Here is a 22,235-nt window from a genome sequence, read left to right on the forward strand (position 1 = left end):
CCCAGAATTACCAGGTCTGGGAGTGTTCGCATGTGCCCCAGGCACACACCACCACCGGGCAGGGCTGCTCAAGGCTGGCGGGGTCAGGCGCTTGCTCTTTCTTCCCTCAACGTACAGCAATCCGGCTGCTGCACCCCTACAGTCATAACTCGGGTAAGTGTGAAAGCGCAGGCGGCTGCTTCCGTCTCCTTCCCCACGCCGCTGTCCTCAGTGGGCTCTTCCCTGTCGGCACTGGGGAAAACCATCTTGGAGTAACTAAGGGCTTTTCCACGGGGACAGTGAGTGGCCCCCCCACTGCCCCTGGACGAGCGCCCACCTCCAGGAGGGGCAGTGCACCCCACAGCCCACGCTTGCAGCCAGCGTGGCCTCCCGGGGGCCTCACAAAGGGGAGGCCAAGCCCCTCATCGGACAGCAGCTCTGAGTTCTCATGCCCTTGGGCTTGGCCAGTAAGGGGGTGGCCCAGAGCTCGGGCCGGAGGCCAGCGTCCGCTCTCCTGGCAGACACCCCCAGGGGCATGTCTCGGGCGCTCCACGCAGTCCTGGCGTGTGCTTTGGTTCCCACTGTCGGCCTCTGCAGGGGTGGCGGGCGGAGAGGGCAGGAGCGCACCAAATCGAATGCTAGACACAGCAGAAACAATGTGCAGCTGGGCCTCCGTGGCACAGGTGACACGCAGGAGAAACCCCCTGACACAGTGCCCGCCCACCGGGAAGAAGCGCCGGGCTGAGGAGGCTTGCCTTCGTCATCCCTCGGCAGCGTGACACGGCCCCACGCGGCCACCGCGCCAGGGCCCGGCTCGGGACCCGAAGATGCTGTGGTCTCCCTCTCCTCCAAGGTGACTCATTTGCTACAGGACAGACCTTTCAGACCCATTAAGCACTTTCAATAAAAGCTGGTCCCCAGCTGGAAATCCCCCTCAAAATCCCCTACAGGGACCAACTTCCTCCACCAGAGACAGCTGAGGGCCGGGATGCCCGCGTCACCTGCCCGCGCTCCAGACCGGGTGCTGGTCCTGCCCTATGGGAGCAGCCAGCAGGTGGGAAAACCAGGCTGGGCAGCAGCCCCCCCCCCGCCCCGGCTGCTGAGGGATGGCATTCCCGCAGCGCCCCCCATAAAGGGGCACGTGGGAGCTGATGCACAGGGTGGGGGCAAGGAAGCCCCGCTCACCCTGCCCTGCAGGCGACCCAGAGCCTAACTCCCCCTCCAGAGCCCTGTGACCCACCCCCCAGCGGTCTCCCCCACCTGCACAGCCCCCCTCCGTAAATCCCGACGCCCCGCTCAGGTTGGTTCTGGGGAAATGGTCTAGGACGGCCACCTGGGGGCCCCCTGAACAGAGCGTCCTCTCTGGCGGGGCAGCCGCGAGGAAGGGCTGCGGGCTCGGGGGAGAGGTGGCCGTGCACGGCTCGTCCAGATGCCTCCGCCACTCTCAGACAGAGGACAGCCCTGGGCCCCGGCCGAGGTCCCAGCGGTCGGGGCAGAGCTGGGGTCCGAGTCCCAGACAGCCTCTTTCTTCAGTTTCTTCTCTGAGGACCAGCTCAGGAGGGTTTCCCGGAACCGGAACAGTTTCCACCATGACCCAGGCTGGATCAGTCCCTAGAGACAGGCAGGGGGCTGCTGGGTGGGTGACGAGGGTCCTAGAACCAGATGCTGGCGTGGCCCCACGTCACTGAACCGTACAGTAACTCTTATGTGTCCTTTACCAAATTAAAAACAATAATCTGCATACCCCCTGAAAACCTCCGGACTCAGGGGTGCCAACGCCTTCCCAGCCGCGCGTCCTGCCCCTGGGATCTGTCTGCAGGGTCCTGGTCGGCTGCTCATGGGGCCCCCAGGACACGCTGTGCTCTGTCAAGGGTCAGGGTTTAAACCTACGCGGTTACCAGCTTCACTTCACCTTCCGCCCCTGTGTGGACTTAACAACAAGGATGGCCTTGTGGGCTGAACGGTGTCTCCCTGAGAGCCGCGTGTCGAAGCCCGGGCCCCCAGCTCCCCGGAGTGGCACGGCAGACACGGGGCCTCTACAGAGGCTCAGGCGCACTCACGGGGGTGGCCCTAAACCCGTATGACTGCGTCCCTATGCGGGAGGACAGATGTGCAGAGGGACGGCCGCGTGAGGACGCAGAGCATGACAGTGTCTACAGCCGGGGAGAGGCCTCAGGTGCAGCGACGCTGCCCACCTGGCCCTCAGACGTCAGCCTCCAGGACCGGGACGACTGTCTGCTGTCTGATGCGCCCGTGCGGCCGCCCCAGGACATGACACAGACAGGCTCCTTTGTTCCCCCAAACTGTCTCGTCCCCAGGCCGGGAGCAGGTCCCTCCTGGGTGGAGAGTCTGAGCATACCCGTGGGACCCCCGGCCATGTGCACGGAGCCCTAGGTGGACACAGAAACTTCTGGAGACACGTTTCACGGCACTTCCTGTTTCGGGCCAGACCAGAAGCACCATGAGACGCTTCAGAAGTATTTCAGTACTTCTGCTATCTGACCGCAGCCAAAACCAGGAAGTGCAGGGAAGCATGAAAACGCAGAAAATACTGAAGAGAACATTGAAAAAAGAATGACGTTTACATTATCTGAAGACGATCCCACGGATTTCTTCCAAGTCCCTGCTGTACCCCCCCAGCATAACACCCTTTCCTGTCGGAGCCAAGAGCTAGGGCCACACTGGGGCGCGAGCGCAGAGCAGGGAGGCCGGGGGCCAGGGCTAGTGCAGGTGGCCGCCTCCACGTGGGGCAGGAACAGAGTGGGGTCCAGAGCGGTCAGGCACCCGGGGGTCGGTGGTGCACGGAGGGCCCCCGGCCCCACTTCTCAGCAGCAGAGGGCCTAGGGCCTGGGGCTGGGCCTCTGAGGAGCTTCCCGGGTCCTGGGAGACTCTGAACAGACTCGAGGCCCATGAGCTTGAAGTGATGTCATCTCAGGGGAGCCCTGACTGCATGACCTTCAGCCAGAGCCACGGGGGACCCAAGGGCCAGAGCAGCAGACAGCGTGCAGGCTGCCCAAGGACCAAGCACAGCCCCTAACCTCCGCGACCCAGGAGGGCCTGGAAGCCACGGCAGGGGAGGTGCACAGAGAGCACCTCTCCTTGGAGCTGTGGGGCCTCTGGCGGGACTCTCACTTTGCGCCTCAGTTTCTCTCTCATGAACGAGATCCTAGGGCCTCCTGTGATGGAATGTGTCCCTCCCCGCCCCAGTTCATGTCGGCATCCTAAGCCCCAGCACCTGGGGAAGTGACCGTATTTGGAAACAGGGTCTTTGCAGACGCGATGAAGCTGAAATGAGGTCACTAGGGTGGGCTCTCATCTACTAGGACTGGTTTGCTCATACCACGGGGAGGTGTGGACGCAGGCACACGAGGGGGTGCCACGGGACGATGCAGAGACTGGGAGATGCTTCCACGAGCCAAGGAGCCCCGGAGCTTCCAGCAAACGCCCTGGCCCCCGTGATCTCCAGACGGCGAGGACGAAGGTCCGTGTAGTCCGAGCTGGCCTGTCACGGCGGCCAGAGGGAAGCGCCGCGCCTGTGTCACAGGTGTGCAGTGAAGAGTCCGCGGCATCAAGTATGGACAGTGCCTGGCCCATGAGGGCATGCCCTGGGGGAAGCGTGGTCACGTGAGCAATGGGGACCCAGGAACTGGAAGGTTCTGGGAAGCCTAAGGGAGGGGAGGCAAGTGTGAGTGGATCCCTAAGGCTGACCGGTGCGTAAAACAAGGCCTGTACCTGCTGGGCCCAAGGGCCAGGATCGGAGCCTCTGCAGCCCGCACAGCAAACTCCAAGGTCTCCCTGGAAAGAGTCTCAGCAGCGGACGCGGGACAACTGTGACCCCTGAGGGCATCTGTGTTTGCAGAGTCGCGGTTTTCAAAGGACCGATGCGGGTGCGACCCCACTTGCCCCTCAGAACCGACTGGACGGAAGGGTGCCGGAGGCCGCCGAGGATACTTCTGCAGCAGCCCGTGGACAGGGCAGGCCCACCACCCTGGGTGCCCCTGAGCCCTGGGCCACCGCCCTCGTCCCCACGAATTAAAGACACTCCAAAGCAGGCCCCCAGCTCGTGCCCGTCAGGACCCTTCTGGCTTCCTGCTCAGCACCTCCAGTCCCCCTGAATTCTGCCCCTCCAGGTGGAGAGTAGGGGCCCCAGGAACTGCCCAAAGCTTTTCCGAGCAAGGTGGAGGCGGGGTGGGAGGCCCGGCCTGCTGTTGCCACAGCAAAGCCCTGTGGTCAGAAGCAGCATCCACACTGTCCCTCTCCCTTGCTGCCCCCTGCATGGTTCTGTAGAGCTGGGCCACGGGTCCGGGTCTCCACATGACTGGCCGGTGCCCGTTTTCCTGGGGCTGCACTGGTTTCTAAGAAGGAGACTCATATTGCAAAGTAATCAATACACACAGCGTGGACGCAGAGCCTGTGGGCTGGCATCTGCCCGACGCCATCCTAGAGGCTCACACGCACACACTCACCCCTGCATGCCTGCACGTGTGTGTAACACATCCCACACGCACACACACACCTACACACACATGTGCACACACCGCCACGCACACCCCAAGCCCCCGGGAGCCCCGTGAGTGCAAGCTCTCACCTCCGCTTCTCTATGGCCACGGCAGTCTCGGGACCTGCCCGAGGTGCCACTGAGCGGGGATCAGGAGCCAGGCCCCTGGTCAACACCACCCAGGAAACAAGAGGCGCCCTGAGTCCTGGGCAGCGCTGCCGGTGGCCTCGGGCACAGGCTCTGAACACAGACCAGTGGCACCAGCTGACTACGGCATAAGCCCGGATCCCTCTAGGGCTCCAGCTTTCACCAGGTCTATTGTCATCAGAGATGGACGTCTGCCACCTTCTCCGATATCCCCAGCAACACGCTCCTGGCTCCCAAAGCTGCTCCCCAGAGGACACGCGTCCAGAACACAGGGCTCAGGGCCTGACTGGAGCCCCACGGCCACCTGGACAGGCATCTGGGGCAGCCGGGCCTGCCTCGTTGGGGGATGCCTGTTCTAGAAAGCCCCCCTGCACACACAGGTGGACCCCAAGCACACCAACACCCAGGGTGTTTCTTCCCCACCAAAAACCTGTTCTTCTCTTGGACGATGGTTGTGGCTTTTACCCGGGACCCCCTGAAGCCCCTCACAAACCCTCTCCCACAAGTCCCACGGACGCCCCAGCATCTGCAGCACCAGCCGTGCACGCTCCCTGCAGGCCTACACCCGGGGGGGCGCTCAGATGGGAGTCCAGCCAGGCTTCCTGAAGGAGTCTTTGCCGTCCTGGAGGACCCCACATTCAGCAGCCGCTCTACAGAGAAATGCATACACACAGGGTCACAGCTGGGGCTCCGGGTCACTTGGTGTCCAGCAGAGCTCGTGGGCAGGGACAGCACAACCACTGAGAAGTGACCCGCGAGGTCAAAAGTGGCTTCTTGGGGAGCACTGTAGTGCGGGCCCAGCAAGAAGCCCCCAGGAGCACCCCACACCCACGAGGCTGGCCATTATCGGAACGGGACAAGGAGGTGCAGCAATGCAGTGGGGCGGCCGCTGTACACGACAGTGCAGGGTACCCCAATAAATCAAATACAGAACCACCGTGCGATGCAGCCATCCTACCTCTGGGCCCATCCCCCAAAGAAGCGGTCGGCTACCTGGCATCTGGACACGTGCGTTCACAGCAGCATTGCGCACAAAGCCGAACGGTGAGGCCAGCCAGTGCCCATCACCCACCCCCAACGACCGGACAAACAAAATGCTGAATGTTACCCAGCCGATCCAAGGAAGGATAGTCTGACACCTGCGACAACGCGGGTGAACCCTGAGAACATCGCACTCAGGGACGTCAGCCAGTCACCAAACACGGATGCCGTGTGGGCCCCTCATACGAGGCGCCAGGGCAGCAGACTCAGACACGGAGCGGGTGGGGGCGCCAGGGGCTGGGGTGGGGGTGGGGAGTCAGCGCTTTCCCGGGACCGAATCCCAGCTTGGGAAGATGACGTGGACCCTGCAGGCGTCCAAGGTCCTGGAGAGGACGGCTGCCAACAGTGTGGATGTACTTACCCCACTGAAGGTACGTTTTAAAATAGCTAAAATGACATACCTCATGTTATGTATATTTTACCACAATAAGAGGAAAGAACGTTTAAGAAAGGCTGACGAGACAGCAGCCCGGCCCAGAGCTGCAGCAGGGGGACCCCTGTGCCACGCAGCCCCGATGCCCACCCAGCCGCGGGCCCCCCCGAGGCTGCGGGGGGTGGGGGGCAGGCCCAGCCCGACCTGGGCAGGTCTGACGCTCTCCGGGAGCTGCAGCCAACCGTCCTGCGGGGCACCGCCCGAGCACCGGCCTCTCCCACACCCCAGCCACGTCCTGCCCCCACCCACCTGGAGCTGCAGGTGCCTGTGAGACCTGCCGACTTTCCCCAGGCCCCCTTCCAGATCCCAGCCCCTGCTGCCGGGCAGACTAGTGAGAGGAAAGGCTCATCGGAGGCAGCTGCGAAAGCGCTGGCGTGAATCTACTCGTGCCGCCCACAGGTGCCAACTCAGGGCTTACGTCACACCAGGCCCCAGGCGGAGGGCTCGGCCCCGAGATGAGCAAGAATGGTCCCACCCAGTCCCATGGGGCTCGGCCAGAGGCATAGACCGCGTGCCGCCGGCAGCCTGCTGGACAGGCCTCCCACCCAGCCTGGGCAGGGGTCTACCAGTTGCCTCTTCTGAGTAACAAACTACCCCAAAACTTAGTGGCTTAAAACATCATTTTATTTGTTCACAGTTCTGTGAGTCCACCATCTGGGCTGGTCTTCCCGGGGCTGTTCGTGCCCCTGTGATCACCGGTGCAGCTCGGACACCCCAGCCAGCTTCTCGGGGCGGGGCCTCCAGCACTCCTGCCCCCTTGTCTCTGGGAGCACCCGCCTCCCACCCAGCCTGGCCAGCACAGCTGCAGCGCCCATCCCAGACCAGCACGTCCCTCCCTCGGTGCCCGCCCACTCCTTTCTCACACAGAGGAAGGGGCAGGCACACGGAGCACTTCCGGATCTGATGAGAACCAGTGAGAACGTCCAAAGCCACACAACCTCCCTGCAGAAGTGCGGCAGAGAGAACACACTGCAGGTTCTGCTGGGCCGATTCCAGAACGGTCTGCTCTGCCGGGGTAATCCAAACAGCCCTCAGCATAGAGCAGGTAAAAGGCGACACGCCGAAAATCTACAGCTAGGCCTATCATATTCACACCATAGAAGAGCAAGATAAAGTCTTGAAAGAAGTTGGAGGAAAAAAACACCTTTTCGCGGAGCAAAGAATGACTTCCAAAGTCTCCTCAGACACCATGTGAGCGGGAAGACAGCAGGGTGAATACTCAAAAGTGCTGAGAGAAAAAAACCCACCAACCTAGATTTCTCCACCCTGCGAAATTGTCTTTCAAAAGTGAAGGAGAAACAAAGACTTTCTCAAACTAAAACTGAGGGGATTGGCCAGCAGACCCGCCTCGCAAGAAAGGTTAAAAGAAGTTCTTCTCAGAGAAGTAACGCGGGCCAAAAACTCAGATCCACATAAAGGAAGGAGTAAGTGAAGGAAAAGTAAAAACTTGCTTTTCTTATTCTTACTTGATCAGCAGTTCATTCAAAATAACAGGCACGACGTCAGTCAATGATCACGACTTGCAGGTAAGGAAGTGCGTGGCAGCAGGACACTGGAGGCACGGGGGTAGGAATCAGGACCACCACGTGACCAGAAGGCACTCCTACCACCTGGGAGCTGACACACTGTTATCTGAAAGCAGTGGATTAGTTGTAAACAGACCGCAGGCTGTAGGGCAGCAACGAAAACCAGTGAAAAAGCAGTTTAGATGATACACTACCAAAGGAGAGAAAACGGAACCCTATGAAATGCTCAATTAAAACCATGCAAGGCAGAGAAAGAGGGGAAGACAAAAACAGGACAAAGACCAAGGGCAACAAACAGAGAAGAGTCACGGGTGTGGTCGACATTAGTCCAACAGTATCAGTCATCACTGACCGTCAATGGTCCAAACGCACCTATGGAAAGACTGACCGTCAGAGTGGATCAAAGACACAGTTCAACTGTATGCAGTCTTCGAGAAACCCACTTTAAATACAGGCCCATTTAGCTTAAAAGTAAATGGATAAAGGAAAATACGCCATGTTAACGCTAATCAAAAGTGGGAGTTGCTTTATCAGTTTCAGACACAGCAACTTTAGAAGGAAGGAAGTTACCAGGCATAAAGAACAGTATTACGTAGTAACAAGAGGGTCAATCCTTCAGGAAGATGTAACAATCCTTAACACATATGCACCTAACAACAGAGCATCAGTTACGTGAGGCAAAGGGTGACAGAACTGCAAGGAGAAACAGATGAACCCACCGTTACAGCTGGGGGCTTCAACACCGGTCTCAGGAAAGGACAGATCCAGGAGGCAGAAATCAGGAAGGACACAATCAAACTCACCACCACCATCCACCAACGGGACATAATGTGCATCTACAGACCACTTCATCCAACAACAGCAAGATACACATGCCTCTCAAGCTCACACGGGGCACTCACCAAGACAGACCATGTTCTCGGCCATAAACACACCTCAACAAATTTAAAGGAATAGAAACCCTACAACGTCTGCTCCCAGACCACAGGAGAATGAAACCAGTAACTGAAAGGCGATTGGAAAATCCCTAAATACTTGGAGATTAAACAACACACTCCTAAATAACACATGGATCAAAGAAGTCGTCTCAGGAGAAATTTAAAAATATTTAGAACTAAATAAAAATCAAAATACAACTTAATCAAAATGTGTGAGATGCAGCAAAAGCAGTATTCAGAGGGAAATTTACAGCATCAGATGCATACGTTATAAAAGAAAAAAGATCTAAATGAATAACCTTAGGAAATCTGAAAAAGGAAAACATTATAAATCCAAAGCAAACAAAAATAAGACATAATAAAAATCAGAGCAGAAATCAATGAAATAGAAAAAAAAAAAATCAATGAGACCAAAAGTTGAGTCTTCGAGAAAAATCAGTACAGATCCACAGACACTGTAAGGATAATAAACAAATACCACACAGAACTCGATGCCCATACATTTGGTAACTTGGCTGAAATGGATCTGCTCCTTAAAAGACACAACGTGAAGAGGCCTGTATCTATTAAAGAAAAATGGAGTCAATAATTAATGACTTTTCAAAACAGAAAACACCAGGCCCAGATGGGTTCACTAGTGAATCCTACCAAATATTTAAGGAAGAAATCATACTGAATCTCTACAATCTCTTTCAGAGGACATAAGCATGCTCCTCGGCCCGGCCTCCATGTTCACAAGTTTCCAGGGCCCTCCATCCACGGTCTTGTCACGGACACCAGGCACATCACCCGTATCCTCTGCCGCCCCACGCCCGTGATGCCCTTGAACTAACTTTCTAGCCATTCCTGCTGGGCCTCCATCTGGAATGTTCTTTACACACAGCCAGCCTCAGCCCAGAATCTACCTGTTGCACCCGCCGCCCCCCCCCCCCAAGCTCTGGGACAGCCCCTGGCATTCAGGAGGTACTCGATCGTCACCAACAAATAAGTGACCAACTCCGTCTGGCTCTGGTCTGCTGCGGCCACCCTCCGGGCCTTCCCAACGCTTCAGATCTACTTCCTGAGCACAGGCTCTAGCGCCGGTCTTCCGGCTGGACCTTCCACTGTGGCCAGTCAGGACCACCCCCCAGGGCTGCTGCAACAGTTCAGCGAGGAGGTGCAGGTGCCTCCGGGCTCTGGAAGCCATGCGCACTAGCATCACTGAATCTTGTCACTGCCATGGGATTTTTAGGAGGAAAGCAAGACATGCATGTGCCCTTCCGAACTGGACGATCAGATGCTTCATCCGCCTGAAAAGCTACAGGATGGACAACGGCGCGAATCTACCCCATCACCGAGCATTCCTGTGGGGACTTGTCCTTGCGTCTCCCCGTTCCCTCTCTGCTCACCCCCCTTCCCGGGAAGCGTAGCAAGAGGGGGTACCCAGTCAGCCTGCCATTTCTCCAGCGCGGCTCTGCCATCAGGTGCTCTGTGCCCCACAGTGCCTGAGATCACCCATGCCCCTGCGGAGACCCCCGAGGGAGTGGAGGCGGGTGGGGGCTCTGGGTGGTGCCAGTGGTTGCCCTTGCCCAGGGCCCCACTTCCCGAGGGCGCACGGCCACGTGGGGACGGCTCCTGGGCCGCTGAACACCGCCGCTCTGCTCCGGGGGCACGTCCCCTGGTGTTTCCAGAAGAAATCAAACTGCAGAGCAGATGGGTTCATCACCGCAGCTTCCAGATGAACTACTGACGTGAAGGTGGAAGGCAGACAACAGAGAACATGGGGAGAGAAAGCCTCCCTGACCTGGGAGGAAAGTTATCTTCGACAGAACACCACACACCAGAAAGGGCTGTGGACGGGCCTACACAGAAGCCAGGAGAATGTGCTCATCGAGGCCCCCTCGAAGAAGAAAAGGCCAATGGAAGAAAACACGCATGACCCACGTACCTGACGGAGGACACGTAGCCGGGAATGCACACGTACCTCCAATAATGAATAAGAACCCGAACACGTGCTTCACCAAAGCAAACAACCAAAAAGCAGAAAAAAACCAACAAAAAGGTGATTAGAGACAGCAGACATCAGGGAGACACCAGAGAAAACCAAGGGCCACACCATCCACATCTGCTAGGTGGCCATCAGGACACGGAGAAGGCCCGCCAGGCCCAAGCGCCACGTTGGCCGGGGGTGGCTGGGGCGCTCGTGCAGTGCAGCACCTTATTCACTAAAGCCAAGCTCCAAACTCCCTACAGTCCAGAAGCCCACACCTGGATGTAGCACCCGATGTGCCCGGAAACGCGCCCAGGCACCTACAAGAGCGTTCATAAAGGCAGTGCTCCCGTGACATGGGAAAGCCCGTGGAGAGACCCGCTGGGGAGAACTCGTCCACAGACGAAAGCCACACAGCAAGGGCTCCCTGTGCACGGAGCCAAGAGCGCTCGGGCCTGGCGGGGCGGGGAGACCCTCTGCCCTCTGGTCCCAGCTGCACTTGCTGTGAGACCTCGCCGAGCTGCACGCTTGGGACCCAGGCGCTCTTCCCTACGTGCACACACACAAAAAGGGTTTCGACAGACAAGTTTCTTAGGAAGGAGACGGTTATCCTCAGTGACCTGACCTCTGATGGGCCCTGGGAGGCTGCCCAGAGCAAGGGCAATCCTGGTGCCCGCAGGTGGGCCGAGGGGGTTCCTGCTGCTGGGGCGGGGGGGGGGGGGGAGGCAGGTCCCCAGAGAACAGAGTTCCCGTGGAAGGTCAGACATGTCGAGGCCAGCTGACCCAGACACCAGGTGGGCTGGGGGGCCGGGCGGCATGGCATCAGGCATTACTGCCCCGCCCACAGGCCCGAAAACCAGGAGGTTCATCATCACTTACCTCTCACAGCAGCGGGGGGTGGGGGGCCTGGGCCTCTGCGCCCCATTCCCAGGCCCAGACTAAACGGCCCGCTACGTGGACCCCGGCAGCTGCGTGTGGGGGCATCCCCGGGGGTCACGGGACGCGGGCCGGAGGGGGAATGTGCTACAGCGAGTGAAGCCCGCGCCACACTCAGGCTGAGACCTGAGACGTCTCCCCCCACACAGAGAAGCACACACACAAGGACCATCAGCCAGTGCTGCTTCTTTATCACCTCACGTCGGCTGTGGCTCGTGGCCTGGGACCAACCCGACAGTCCCTGCCCAGCAGGCTGACCCGACAGGCTGAGCGTCTGCAACGTCCCTTCCTTCCTGGAAAGCAAGAAACCTCGCTCACGCACCTCACACACCAGCTTCAGAAGGTGCCACACGCAGCCGGCAGAGTGTCCGTCCGGAAAGCAGTTTATTCTCCCTGGCCTCGGTGCAACCCCCTTCCCATTTTAGTACATTTTTACTCCACGTTAGAGAACTTTCAATTGCCAATAAGCATGATAATGCGATTTCCTAAGTACTAGATTCGTAAACTCAAAAAAATTCTTTCCTCCCCAAACCAGGTATCCTAAGGCCAGCCAAACGTGAGGCAGTGGGGAGACGGGTCTCCCAACTCTCTTCCTGAAAAAGCAGGCCCCACTTTAACCTCAGGTCACACAAGGAGTCCAGCCTCCGCGGTGTGGACGGAACGCCACACACGGATCCATCCCTGGCCCCAAGGATGCCTCTTTGGGCAGAAAATACCTACAGAAGAAAAACTGAAGCCACGGGGAAAACAGGCCACCAGCTCCACCTGGTGGAGGACGCAGGGCTCGCGGCACGGTCACTTTCCACAGAGTTCCAGCACCTTCTTCACCATGGCCCCGATCCCGTCGTGGATGTGGTGAAGCTCCGTCTCGCACATGAAGGCCGGGGTCGTGACCACCTTGTTTTTCTGGTCCACGTGAGCTTCGTGCACGGAAGTTATGGGAAAACGTCAGCCAGCAAGGACCAGAGCATTACAGGCGTGAAGCATCCACCCCAGCCCCCGCTCCAGGCCCCTTCTCAAGGCAGCTCGCAACAGGGCTTCCTCCTGCTGCAGTCTGTGCCCACGGGGCCCCGTCCCGTGCTGCCTGCGCTCACGACTGGAGGATGCAGTCCTCCCAACCTCAGCGAGCAGAGCGCTGGCTTCACAAGACGCCCCAGGGCGGCCCAGCCCACAGGACCCAGACGCACCCACAGACCTGGGCTGCACACACACGCGCGCCGGCCTGGGCCCCACAGCAACCCTGGAGCGGGCAAAAGCAGCTCTGTTCTTCCGATCAAGAAAGTAAACCAGAGAGCTTGTCCACGGCAAGAGGCCAGCCCAACCTGGGACCCTCCCTCTACACAAGCTGCGCCCCTGTCCTGGTCACCCAGACCCCAGGCAGTGACAGGCCTGGCCCCGCTGGCCACTCCGCGCGGGAGGGGGATGGAACCCTTCACCCGAAGCCGTGTGCAAGAAGAGAAAGGCACCTTCGAGGCAGACACCCAGAGCGTCCTGGCGTTGTCTCCCACACCCTCCGCTCCTCACCTCTGGCCCATGGGGAGAGTCTGCGTCCAGCTGTGGACCCGGAATGTGGTCGGCCTATGGCCCAAGGCTCCGTGCGCACAGCACTCGGGCACCCGCGGGACGATCGGGGGCCCACAAGGCCACCGGGGATGGCTACCCGTCTGCACCGCCCAGGGGCTTCCAGCCAGGCCATCCCACGCCCACCCCCCGCCATACTTCTTCCCTCTGCAGCGGCCCCCCACCCTGCAGCGCGTGCTCCCTCCCCTCCCGGCCAGAAACTCGTCCCCATCGAGCCTGGAGCCGTCGGGCCGTCGGCTGGCCGGACGAGGCAGCCCAGCAGAGCTCCAGGCCTGGGGTGTGCCGCACACAGCAAGCATCCACCGGGCCAACTCGGAAACACGGCCTGGGGACCGGTACGTCATGGCACTGGGTGCCACGCCCGTCGCGCACCTGCTCCCAGAGGCCCCCGGCCGCGCAGTCCTAGTTCAAGAGGCTGCCTGCCCGGGGCAGTCCCCAAGGGTCAGAGAAGGGGTCCCCAGCACCACATGCCACTGCCACGCTGGCTGCCGGAAAGGATATGGTCACTCCCTTCACACAGTGCTTGGCGCCCAGGGCTTTGATAGCTTCCGCGGTCCCTGCGTAGGGCCACTTGCCACCTTCTTCCTGCTCGTGGCCCACGGTGACCTCGACGCCACGGAGCACTCTGGCTGCCAGGACGGGAGCGATGCAGCACAAGCTGAAAAGTGAGGGACAGGGTCGGCACATGGGTTGGCTCAGAGAGCACGTGTGGCCGCCGGGCCCGGGGCGCAGCAGGGAATACTGAAGGAACGGAATTGACCTTGAGGATGAGAACAAATGGTATCCGCTGAGCCCACAGAGCGAGGAGCAAGCCTCAGCTCGCTCCCCGCATGTGCTGCAGGCTCTGGGCACCCGGGGACCAGGCCTGGCCACGGAGTAGGGGGCCAGAGGGCACCGGGCCACCCGCCATGCTGTGCGCAGGGATGGGCTCGGATGGCAACAGTGGACTTAGGCCTGAGTTTCAGGGTGGCTTTTCACACAGCAACAGCTAACCCCAGAACACTGACTTCTCTGGAGAGAGTACAAGAGCGGTCTCATGGGACCCATGGGTGTGCTGGGCATCACAGGAGTGAAGGGCCCCCTCCCAGGAGAGCACCAAGCCCCACTACACCCACGTGGGCCATTCCCAAGGTGCCTGAGCCTCGCGGTTCGCTCCTGGGGCGCGTGCGGGGCTGTGTGGCCGGCGCTTGCCCTCGGGGCTCGTATGAGGCTCTGCTCCAGCCAGGAGGCCCTGCTGACCAGCAGCACCAGACCCTGCACTGGGACCCCACCCACGGCAGGCAGTGCGCGCTCAGGGGACGCGTGTGGCACCACCGCACAGCTGCAGCCGGGCCTCCCTGCCCTCCCCCGGGGTGCACACACGCTGCCAGTGGCCCTCTGCCCGGGCTCATCTGCAGCACGGCCTGCCTGCTTCTCCCATGCCCACTGGAACGGCTCTGCAGACACACCGCTCCGACGAGCCATGAGAAAGTAAGGTCGGAACACGCTTGTGTTCCCTTTCAAACTTCACAACACCCAAAACGACGTGCTCAGAAACCCGTGGGAGAAAATTTTCCTCTGCCACCAAGTAGGTAACAAGTGATTGAACCCAGTGTCTCTGAAGTGCCCCGCGTCACAAGCCCACAGACACCTGGCAGCCAGCACGGGATGCATGCAAACGGCGCTGCGGCCACATCAGCCCTGCTCTCGAGTCGCAAACGTAGGCCCGAGCTCAGGGGACACACGAGCAAGACGGCGCAGCCACCAGACCCCCCGCTCCCACCTGCGCTTCCGACACAGGGTCCTCCTTGGCGCCCACCCACGTGAATGGGTGTTGCTCCAGAGACAGCGTCCAGCAAGGGGAGAGGCCGGTGGCGGCGCTGTGACCCACTCCCTGGGCAGCTCGGCTCTTCCGAGCAGACGTGCTCCCAGCCTATGCAGCCGAGGCCGGTGCCTGCCGCGAGGAGGGGACTCCCGCACAGTGACTGGGCACGACCTCTGGTGAGTGACCTTCGCAGGAACCGTCCTAACACGACCCTGCTCACACGACTGTCAGGAGGCCGGCGTGCTCCCACGTCCGCACCCCACTGTCTCCAGTGTGTCGAGCAGAGCAGAGCTGCTGAGGGGGCTTCCCGAACCAGCAGGCCCAAGCCGAGCCCTCTCCACGCTGCAGTGCATTCACGTGGACGAGCAACCCACGGCGTCAGCACGGGAGCGTGGGTAACCGCTGGGAGGTCGGTGCAGGCCGTGTGTGACGAGCCTGGGTCTGGTGAGTCGAGGCCGTGCCGCTGAGTCTGGGCGCGCGAGAGCATGCCGCCCCAGGAGGGCAGCGGGGACCAACTGGCGCCAGCCCACCCCGAGCGAGGACGGGCGGGCAGATGCCAGGCAAGGGGAAGGGGTGCTGGAAAAGGCTGGGGTCAGGGGAGGACTGACTGGGGAGCCTTCTGGAAGCTCTCCTTCCTGTTAAGTCACCAGGACAAATTACCGGGACCACAGAGTTTTCCAAGCTGGAAGGTACCCGTGACGGCGCGTGAAGCCCGAGTGAAAACAACCTTAAGGCCACACGGCCCCCCCGCCCCCCTGCCACATACCCGATGGGCTTGCCGGCCTTGTGGAACTCCTTCAGGACTCGCTCCACGTCCTCGTGGACTTTGCAATCTTTCCCGTCAACGGCGAACGTGCTCCTACCACAAGAGGAGGCATCCTCAGATCTCACAGCTGGGGGTGTATGTGCCTGGGGAGCCTCCAACCCCACCCTGGACACACACCCATGGCTCCGCTAACTCCCCAGCACCTGAGACAAGCAGTTAATGTGCATGTGCGTGGTTTTTCATGTAATTACATATATAATTTTTTCCACTTTTTAAAGCAGAAAGAAGCAAGCACAGCAGGAAAGGGGGCAGCAGAGAGGTGAGGTGGGGAAGCCGATCCCCGAGCGAACCAAAGCCGGCAGGTGCGCAGGCAGTGGGCCACACCCAAGGGGTCCTCAGAGGTCTGCTCCATAAGCTAAGGGGCAGCAAGACATGCCATGGGCCTAAAAGCCGTGACAGGCAATCCACGGAGAAGGAAGAGATGCGGTTAGATGAGATGCGGCTTCCCTCAGCACAACGAGGACAGCTCAGGGGTCTGGACGGCCTCCCCTCCCACCGGCTACACGCCGGCACCTCCCTGGGAGGCAACCCCGAAGCACACGCGCTTTACCCAGAGCCCCACTCTGGCTCTGCTCTGGGCACGTGTGGACGCCTCCGTCCTGGGCCGACTACTGCAGTGTCGCGGGCACAGGCCTGGGGGACGCGTGGGCGCCACGGAGCTCTGCCATCCTGCGGTGCTGTCTCAGGGTGTGCCCGCACGGCCAAACGTATCACAGTTCACCCTCTAGATACAAGTCAACTATATCCCCCAAAAGCTGTCAGGCCAAAAGTGAGAACTGGAAACCACCGCTGTCCATCAGAGCTGGGTCGTCTACCCGACGGGATCTGCGCGTGCAGCCGTGAGGTGGTTAATGGGCCACCAACAAGCCACACCATTTGTGAAAAACACAAAACACAGAACAATAAGCTTAACAGGCCTCCATCTGGTTAGACTTTCCTTTTTTTAAAAAAAAGATTTATCTTACAAAGAGTGAGAACGCACACAGAGGGGAGAGGCAGAGGCAGAGGAAGAGAGAGAACCTCAAGCAGACTCCCAGTGAGCACGGAGTCCGACGTGGAGCTCCATCTCACGACCCTGAGATCACAACCTGAGCCGAAGAGTTGGACACTCAACCAACTGCACCAGCCAGGCACCCTGGTTAGATTTTTAATACAACCACACGGGAATCTCTCGGGAAGCACGTGTGAAAGGGGGAAACAGTGCAGGGACAAGCCTGAGGCCCCAAACAGGAGAGAGCGAGTTCCCACGGGGAACTTGTCCCCAGCGAACTCGCCTGCCGTTCCTTGCTGCGTGCACACAGCACGACCAACAGCCACAGTAGCCACGGCTAAGGAGACCAACCACAGCAAGCTGGCCTGTCTTCTGGAAAGGTCAGGAGGAATAAGGTAAGTGACCATAAGCCACAGCTTCCCCCAAGGAAGACTGAGCTCACAGACATGAGCGCTGACCCAAGGCAACCGCTCCCTTGAATGCAGAGCAAAGACCCGCCTACAACCCGGTGCACCTCCTATCTGTGCTTGCAAGCCAACCGCGTGTGGGTGGTCAGCTGTACCACGGACACAACCCGAGCAGATCCCTGCAGTGCCCTCACCCCAGGGATGGTGCTGATGATCAGAGACAAGGTTCATCTTCCCGAGGAAGAGACCCTGGTCCTGGCAGCATCAAGCCCAGCCAACGCAGGCCATTCTCTGCCATCTACTGCCAAGGGGCGCATGAAGGAGGCAGTGACAAGGGAAGCTCGCCCGACAGGCTGGTTCTTGGAAGACAAAGTGGACGTGAGGGGGAGGGAGGGCTCCCAGCAGGAGGAAGGAGTATGGGAACGGCTCCCAGGACAAAGCCGTTCAGATGTCTGCAGGCCGAGGGGAGCCATGAACTGTCAGAACACGTTAGGGAGCCTGCCCTGCCCCTGACTTCTGGGTGCAGGGCACCCAGACACAGCCAGCCAGGACACTGTTGCAGGGGAACGGCACCCATCAACTAACCCAAACGGGGGTGGGGGGCAACGAGCACAAGGGTCCAAAGCGTCTGGCTCAAACCCCGCCCCACCCCATGCCCTATGCACAAGGAGTCCACAGGGAGGTAGAGTTGATGAACGACGGTCCAGGTTAGGGAAAGCAGCTCTGACCAGAGAAGGGACATTCTGCTGCGAGTCTTGGGCAGGCAGCTGGCCACACGGGTCAGTAAGGGGGAAAGTCTACGGTCCAGACACAGACAAAACTCCTGGGGGAGGTCAGAGAGGGGTGCCGGGGCAGGAGGGGAGACTCCACGAAGGAGCAGCTGGGAAGAGGGCCTGGCCAGTTCCCACGATGCTCACAGAGAACTCGAGAGCGGGGAGGAGGAGAGGGAGAACAGGAGCCCATCGCAGAAGGCAGTGGTGAGCAGAGACCTTCGAGGACACCAGACAGCACCGCAAGGAAACCCAAGGGGTACGCGCTGGCCGAGGCTGTGAGGTGAGGGTGCAGGCGGCACCCCGCACCCACTTCATCTGGGAGGGGAGGGGAGGGGCGGGAGCAGGGAGCAGGGAGGCGGAAGGCTGGGGCGGGCTGCCTGAGTTCACAGCCAGCCACTCCGTCAGAGGCCCCTGGGCGTGGGCCAGAGCAGCCGGCTCACCCGAGAAAAAGGAAAACGCTCCACTTGAAGCCTGATCTGCCCATCCGCTGGGTTTCCACTGAAACCCACCCAGTCTAGGCTGTTACTCCACTAGGGTCCACGTCTGAACCCCAAAGCGTGGGGTACAGCTGCTTCCTGTCTTCCCAAGCCAGCTACGGTGAAGCCGCCTCAGAGGGGATGTGCCGGGCTGGTGAGGCCAGCGCAGAGGATTTCTATGAGGCGGGCAGAAAGATGTAGAGAAATGAGAAATGAGAACAGAAAGAAGACCTGAAACCCAAACGTCACGCCGGCGGGGTGACAGCTTGAGGTCCAGCTACCATGGCAACGACCCAGAGAACAAAACAAGAAAGGACTCCCTTCCTCCGGTCAGGACCAGCCTCTACACGGCCCACCAGAAAAGCGGTTTCCCTGCTGCAAGGCCCACGAAGAGGAGGTGTCCGCGAGAAACACGTGCAGACACGCGGGTCCTGATGGGACAAGACCACCGGCACAGTGGTGAGATCAGTGGACGCCGAAGCCCCCCCCACCCCCCGCAACAGTGGCCGGTACCAAGAGCACTCAGCAAGCAGTGAGACAAAAATCCACGTCTTGCTCAAGTTCCACCTGAGCCCCATCCTACAGCGGCGTCCTGTTACAGCGCAGCTCCGTGCAGGCTCTGGGACCACCCTGCAGCGGCTCACACGGCCACCCCGTCCCCCGCTGTGCTACAGGTGGAAAGCAGAGACCCCAGAGCTCCAGCACGCACAGGTTTTTGGCAGCTCCAAAGCCTCCAGGGAAAATGGCAGCGTCGTGATTGGCTGCGCTGAGCCTGGCCAGATTGGTGATCTTCCCGCGGGCGATCCTCGCAGACTCCGTCAGGACATTCCTGGGAGAGAACACAGAGAGGCCTGAGGACCGCGTCAGCGTGCAGAGAGCGGAGCGGGGCGCGCGGGAGGCCACCGCACGAGAACACACGTCCTCTGCCCTAGGGAAGGCCCGGGCCCGTGCGCCGGAGGTCGGGGCCCAGGAAAGCCAGTCCAGCCAGTCTAGCCCCCGGCAGCATCTGCAGCACTTAGTCCTGGGCACTGACGAAAGACAGCATAGGGGTGGGAAGGTCCAGGTACTGCACAGGGGGAGGGAAGCAACCCAGGGCCAACCACAGCAGGCGCTACCTCCTCCAGGCTGCGTGGCCCGGTGCCCGGGCAGGAAGACAAAGCCCGGGCTGACAGAGGCCCTGCAGCTCCCAGGAGACAGAGCTCTCCCTGGCTGGACCCTGCGGCCGGAGCAAGACGGGCGGGGCGAGAGGGTGCCAAAGGCTGCATGTGCCTCAGGGACAGAAACGCTCAGAGAGATCCAGAGAGATCGGGGCCCAAGCAGGGGCAGGAGGCAGGAGTCCCAGCCGAGCCGCACGGCAGGTGGTCACGAAACACAGGCAGGACGACTTGTGGTGGGCATCAGAAGGCAACAAGAGCATGAGAACGGCCCGGAACACAGCCAGATCCGCAGCCAGGACAACGCAACCAAGCACACAGGTTCTCAAGGAGCTTCTAGCAGGCACTGGCCCACACTCCAGGGCGAGAGGGGCAGGACCCACACCTGGTTTCACTCTCAGAAGGCTGCCCCTTGGTGTGGTCAACCACGTGCATCTGAGGGATGTCAGGAGCAAAGATCTGGACCTCGGCCCCGCCACGACTCAGGTGGACCAGCACCCTGCACGGAAGAAAATCAGACCGGCTGAGACGTACCTGGCCCGGCGTGACCCCCTCGCTTCTGTGAGCGGGACTTCTGCAGAGTGCCCCGTATCCACCCCTGACGTATATTACCATCACGTGAGCTTTACAGAAAACTACGGCCGGCTTGCCAATAACCCAAACATCCGCAATCCAGATTCTCTGTCACTGAACTAGCCTGGAGAGCCCAGCTGGTCCCCAAGCTCCCTTTACAAACTGGGGTGCAGGGGACACGTGACTCGACTGGTCACAGCCTGGACGTCTAAGTTCTCAGGCTGCTTCGTGGTGCTCTTCTTCCCACAGGCCAATCAGTGCAGGGCTGGAGGATCTGAGCCGGGCTTTGGTCAGGACAGTAGGTGCAAGTCCTGCTCTGTCCCACCTTTCTGTCACAGCCAGGGGGCTGGGGGAGAGATGTGCAGGTCTCCCCCCAAGGGCTGCTCTGTGCCAGGCACATGTCCACATCTGTTCTAGACCCGGGGCTCTCACCGTCCCCCTTCAGAGGAGGCGGCGTGAGGGGCATGAGCGGGTAGGGCCAGCACCACCCTGGCCCTCAGGCTCTGCTCCTTGGGACCTGCAGGGCTCTCCACGCGGCCCATGGCCGCACTGTCCGCCCGCCACCCCGTGCTTCTGCATTCTCGTGCCCCCGCCCCAAGGCCCTGCCCCAAGCCCCCATCTGGAAGCTCTCCTGGCCCTCTCCCGCCCACTAGCTCGGCACACTCCAAAGTCCACTGCATGCCCAGTGCCCATGCGGGCAGCCGAGGGAAGCCGCAGGCTGGGGAGGGGCCTCGGGCTCCTCTGGGTACCGGCAGCCCTGCGCCTGGGAGGGGCATGTTCCCCAACCATGCGCTAACTCTCCCTCCCAACCTACTCCAGCCAGGACGACACCTACCACTCCAGCGCACACGAACCTTTTTTAAAAAACTAAAAAAAACAGTACAAACGACTTAGCAACAGCTGACAGGCCACATCAAAGAAACCGTCTACAGCCCAGGGCGGCTCACCGCCTTAAAATCACACCAGAGCCCCGAATGAGAATGGGGACGCCTGCCCGGGGACTTCAAAGTGAAGCAGCGGGTGATAACAGAACACCAGACGTGTTCAGGGCTTATCTCTGGGGCACAAGGCCACGGAAGGTACTTAACGGGCTTGTCCGCGGCTCCTGGCGCCGCACACGAGTGACTCAAATGCGTCCCTGCTCTCCCTCGCTTCTGTCTAATCAAAGGGTCTCCAAACGGTCGCGGCAAAAGCAAAGCGTCCTTCCCGGCTTACGCGGAGGCCTCGTGGAGCTCAGTCCCGTCGTAGACTCCGCAACCAGACAGCACCTGCAGACGGGCAGGGGTCAAGGGGGAGTCCACCCGGACACGGCGGGCCCGGGGAGCGGGGCGGAGAAGGGCGCTGGCCTCAGACGGCTGGAGGTGAGGAGGCTCTGGCCTTGGGCAGCGGTGGGGCTGGGGGGGAGCGGCCCAGCCTGCGGGCAGGGCTGGGGGCAGGGGGGCCCGCCCTGGGAGCGGGCGTGCCTCGGGGTCGCCCTCGGGGTCGCCCTCGGGCGGGGGCTGGGGGGCGGGCGGGGCTGGGGGCAGGGGGGCCGGCCCTGGGAGCGGGCGTGCCTCGGGGTCGCCCTCGGGCGGGGGCTGGGGGGCGGGCCTGGGGGAGGGCAGGGGGCCCGCCCTGGGAGCGGGCGTGCCTCGGGGTCGCCCTCGGGCGGGGGCTGGGGGGCGGGCGGGGCTGGGGGCAGGGGGGCCCGCCCTGGGAGCGGGCGTGCCTCGGGGTCGCCCTCGGGCGGGGGCTGGGGGGCGGGCGGGGCTGGGGGCAGGGGGGCCGGCCCTGGGAGCGGGCGTGCCTCGGGGTCGCCCTCGGGCGGGGGCTGGGGGGCGGGCCTGGGGGAGGGCAGGGGGCCCGCCCTGGGAGCGGGCGTGCCTCGGGGTCGCCCTCGGGGTCGCCCTCGGGCGGGGGCTGGGGGGCGGGCCTGGGGGAGGGCAGGGGGCCCGACCTCGGCGGGAGCCCCGCCCCCAGGCCCGCCCGCGTCCACTTACCAGCGCCACCCTGGCCCCCGGGCGCGGCGCGGAGCTGTGGAGGGGCGCGCGGGGGGTGGACGCATGAAGCGGCGCGAACGCGGACGCCGCCAACAGTCTGGACGCCACCAGGGCCCGGACCGCCGCCATGACCGCGCGGGGACAGCGAGTCGCAGGGTCACGCGGCCACAGAGCCCCGCACGGAGCCAGCGTGCGCCGCGCCTG

The 22,235-nt window shown here is 61.2% G+C and overlaps 1 protein-coding gene across 1 annotated transcript; it reads right to left on the reverse strand.

Annotated features, from left to right (window-relative positions):
- Positions 1–11,832: 11,832 nt before the first annotated feature.
- On the reverse strand, positions 11,833–22,235 carry GATD3 (glutamine amidotransferase class 1 domain containing 3). The gene is made up of 7 exons (XM_028126460.2): positions 22,032–22,235; positions 21,268–21,320; positions 19,865–19,978; positions 19,035–19,154; positions 15,619–15,711; positions 13,550–13,706; positions 11,833–12,391 (listed from the first exon to the last, which is right to left on the reverse strand). The coding sequence occupies exons 1-7, from the start codon at positions 22,158–22,160 to the stop codon at positions 12,263–12,265; spliced, it is 795 nt and encodes a 264-aa protein (XP_027982261.1). The 5' UTR covers positions 22,161–22,235; the 3' UTR covers positions 11,833–12,262.

This window comes from Eumetopias jubatus, unplaced genomic scaffold (assembly GCF_037043125.1).
Source record: "Eumetopias jubatus isolate StellerSeaLion01/CBP00866 unplaced genomic scaffold, mEumJub1_p1.0 scaffold_1, whole genome shotgun sequence".
Taxonomy (NCBI): domain Eukaryota; kingdom Metazoa; phylum Chordata; class Mammalia; order Carnivora; family Otariidae; genus Eumetopias; species Eumetopias jubatus.

What these genes read in the sequence shown, in the direction of transcription:
- GATD3 (XM_028126460.2), bottom strand. Translation starts at nt 22,160, where the DNA reads ATGGCGGCGGTCCGGGCCCTGGTGGCGTCCAGACTGTTGGCGGCGTCC. An exon ending in CCTTCTGAGAGTGAAACCAG is followed by an intron (nt 19,155 to 19,864) that starts GTGTGGGTCCTG and finishes GTTCTCTCCCAG; the next exon opens with GAATGTCCTGACGGAGTCTG. An exon ending in TTTGGAGCTGCCAAAAACCT is followed by an intron (nt 15,712 to 19,034) that starts GTGCGTGCTGGA and finishes CTCTTGTGGTAG; the next exon opens with GAGCACGTTCGCCGTTGACG.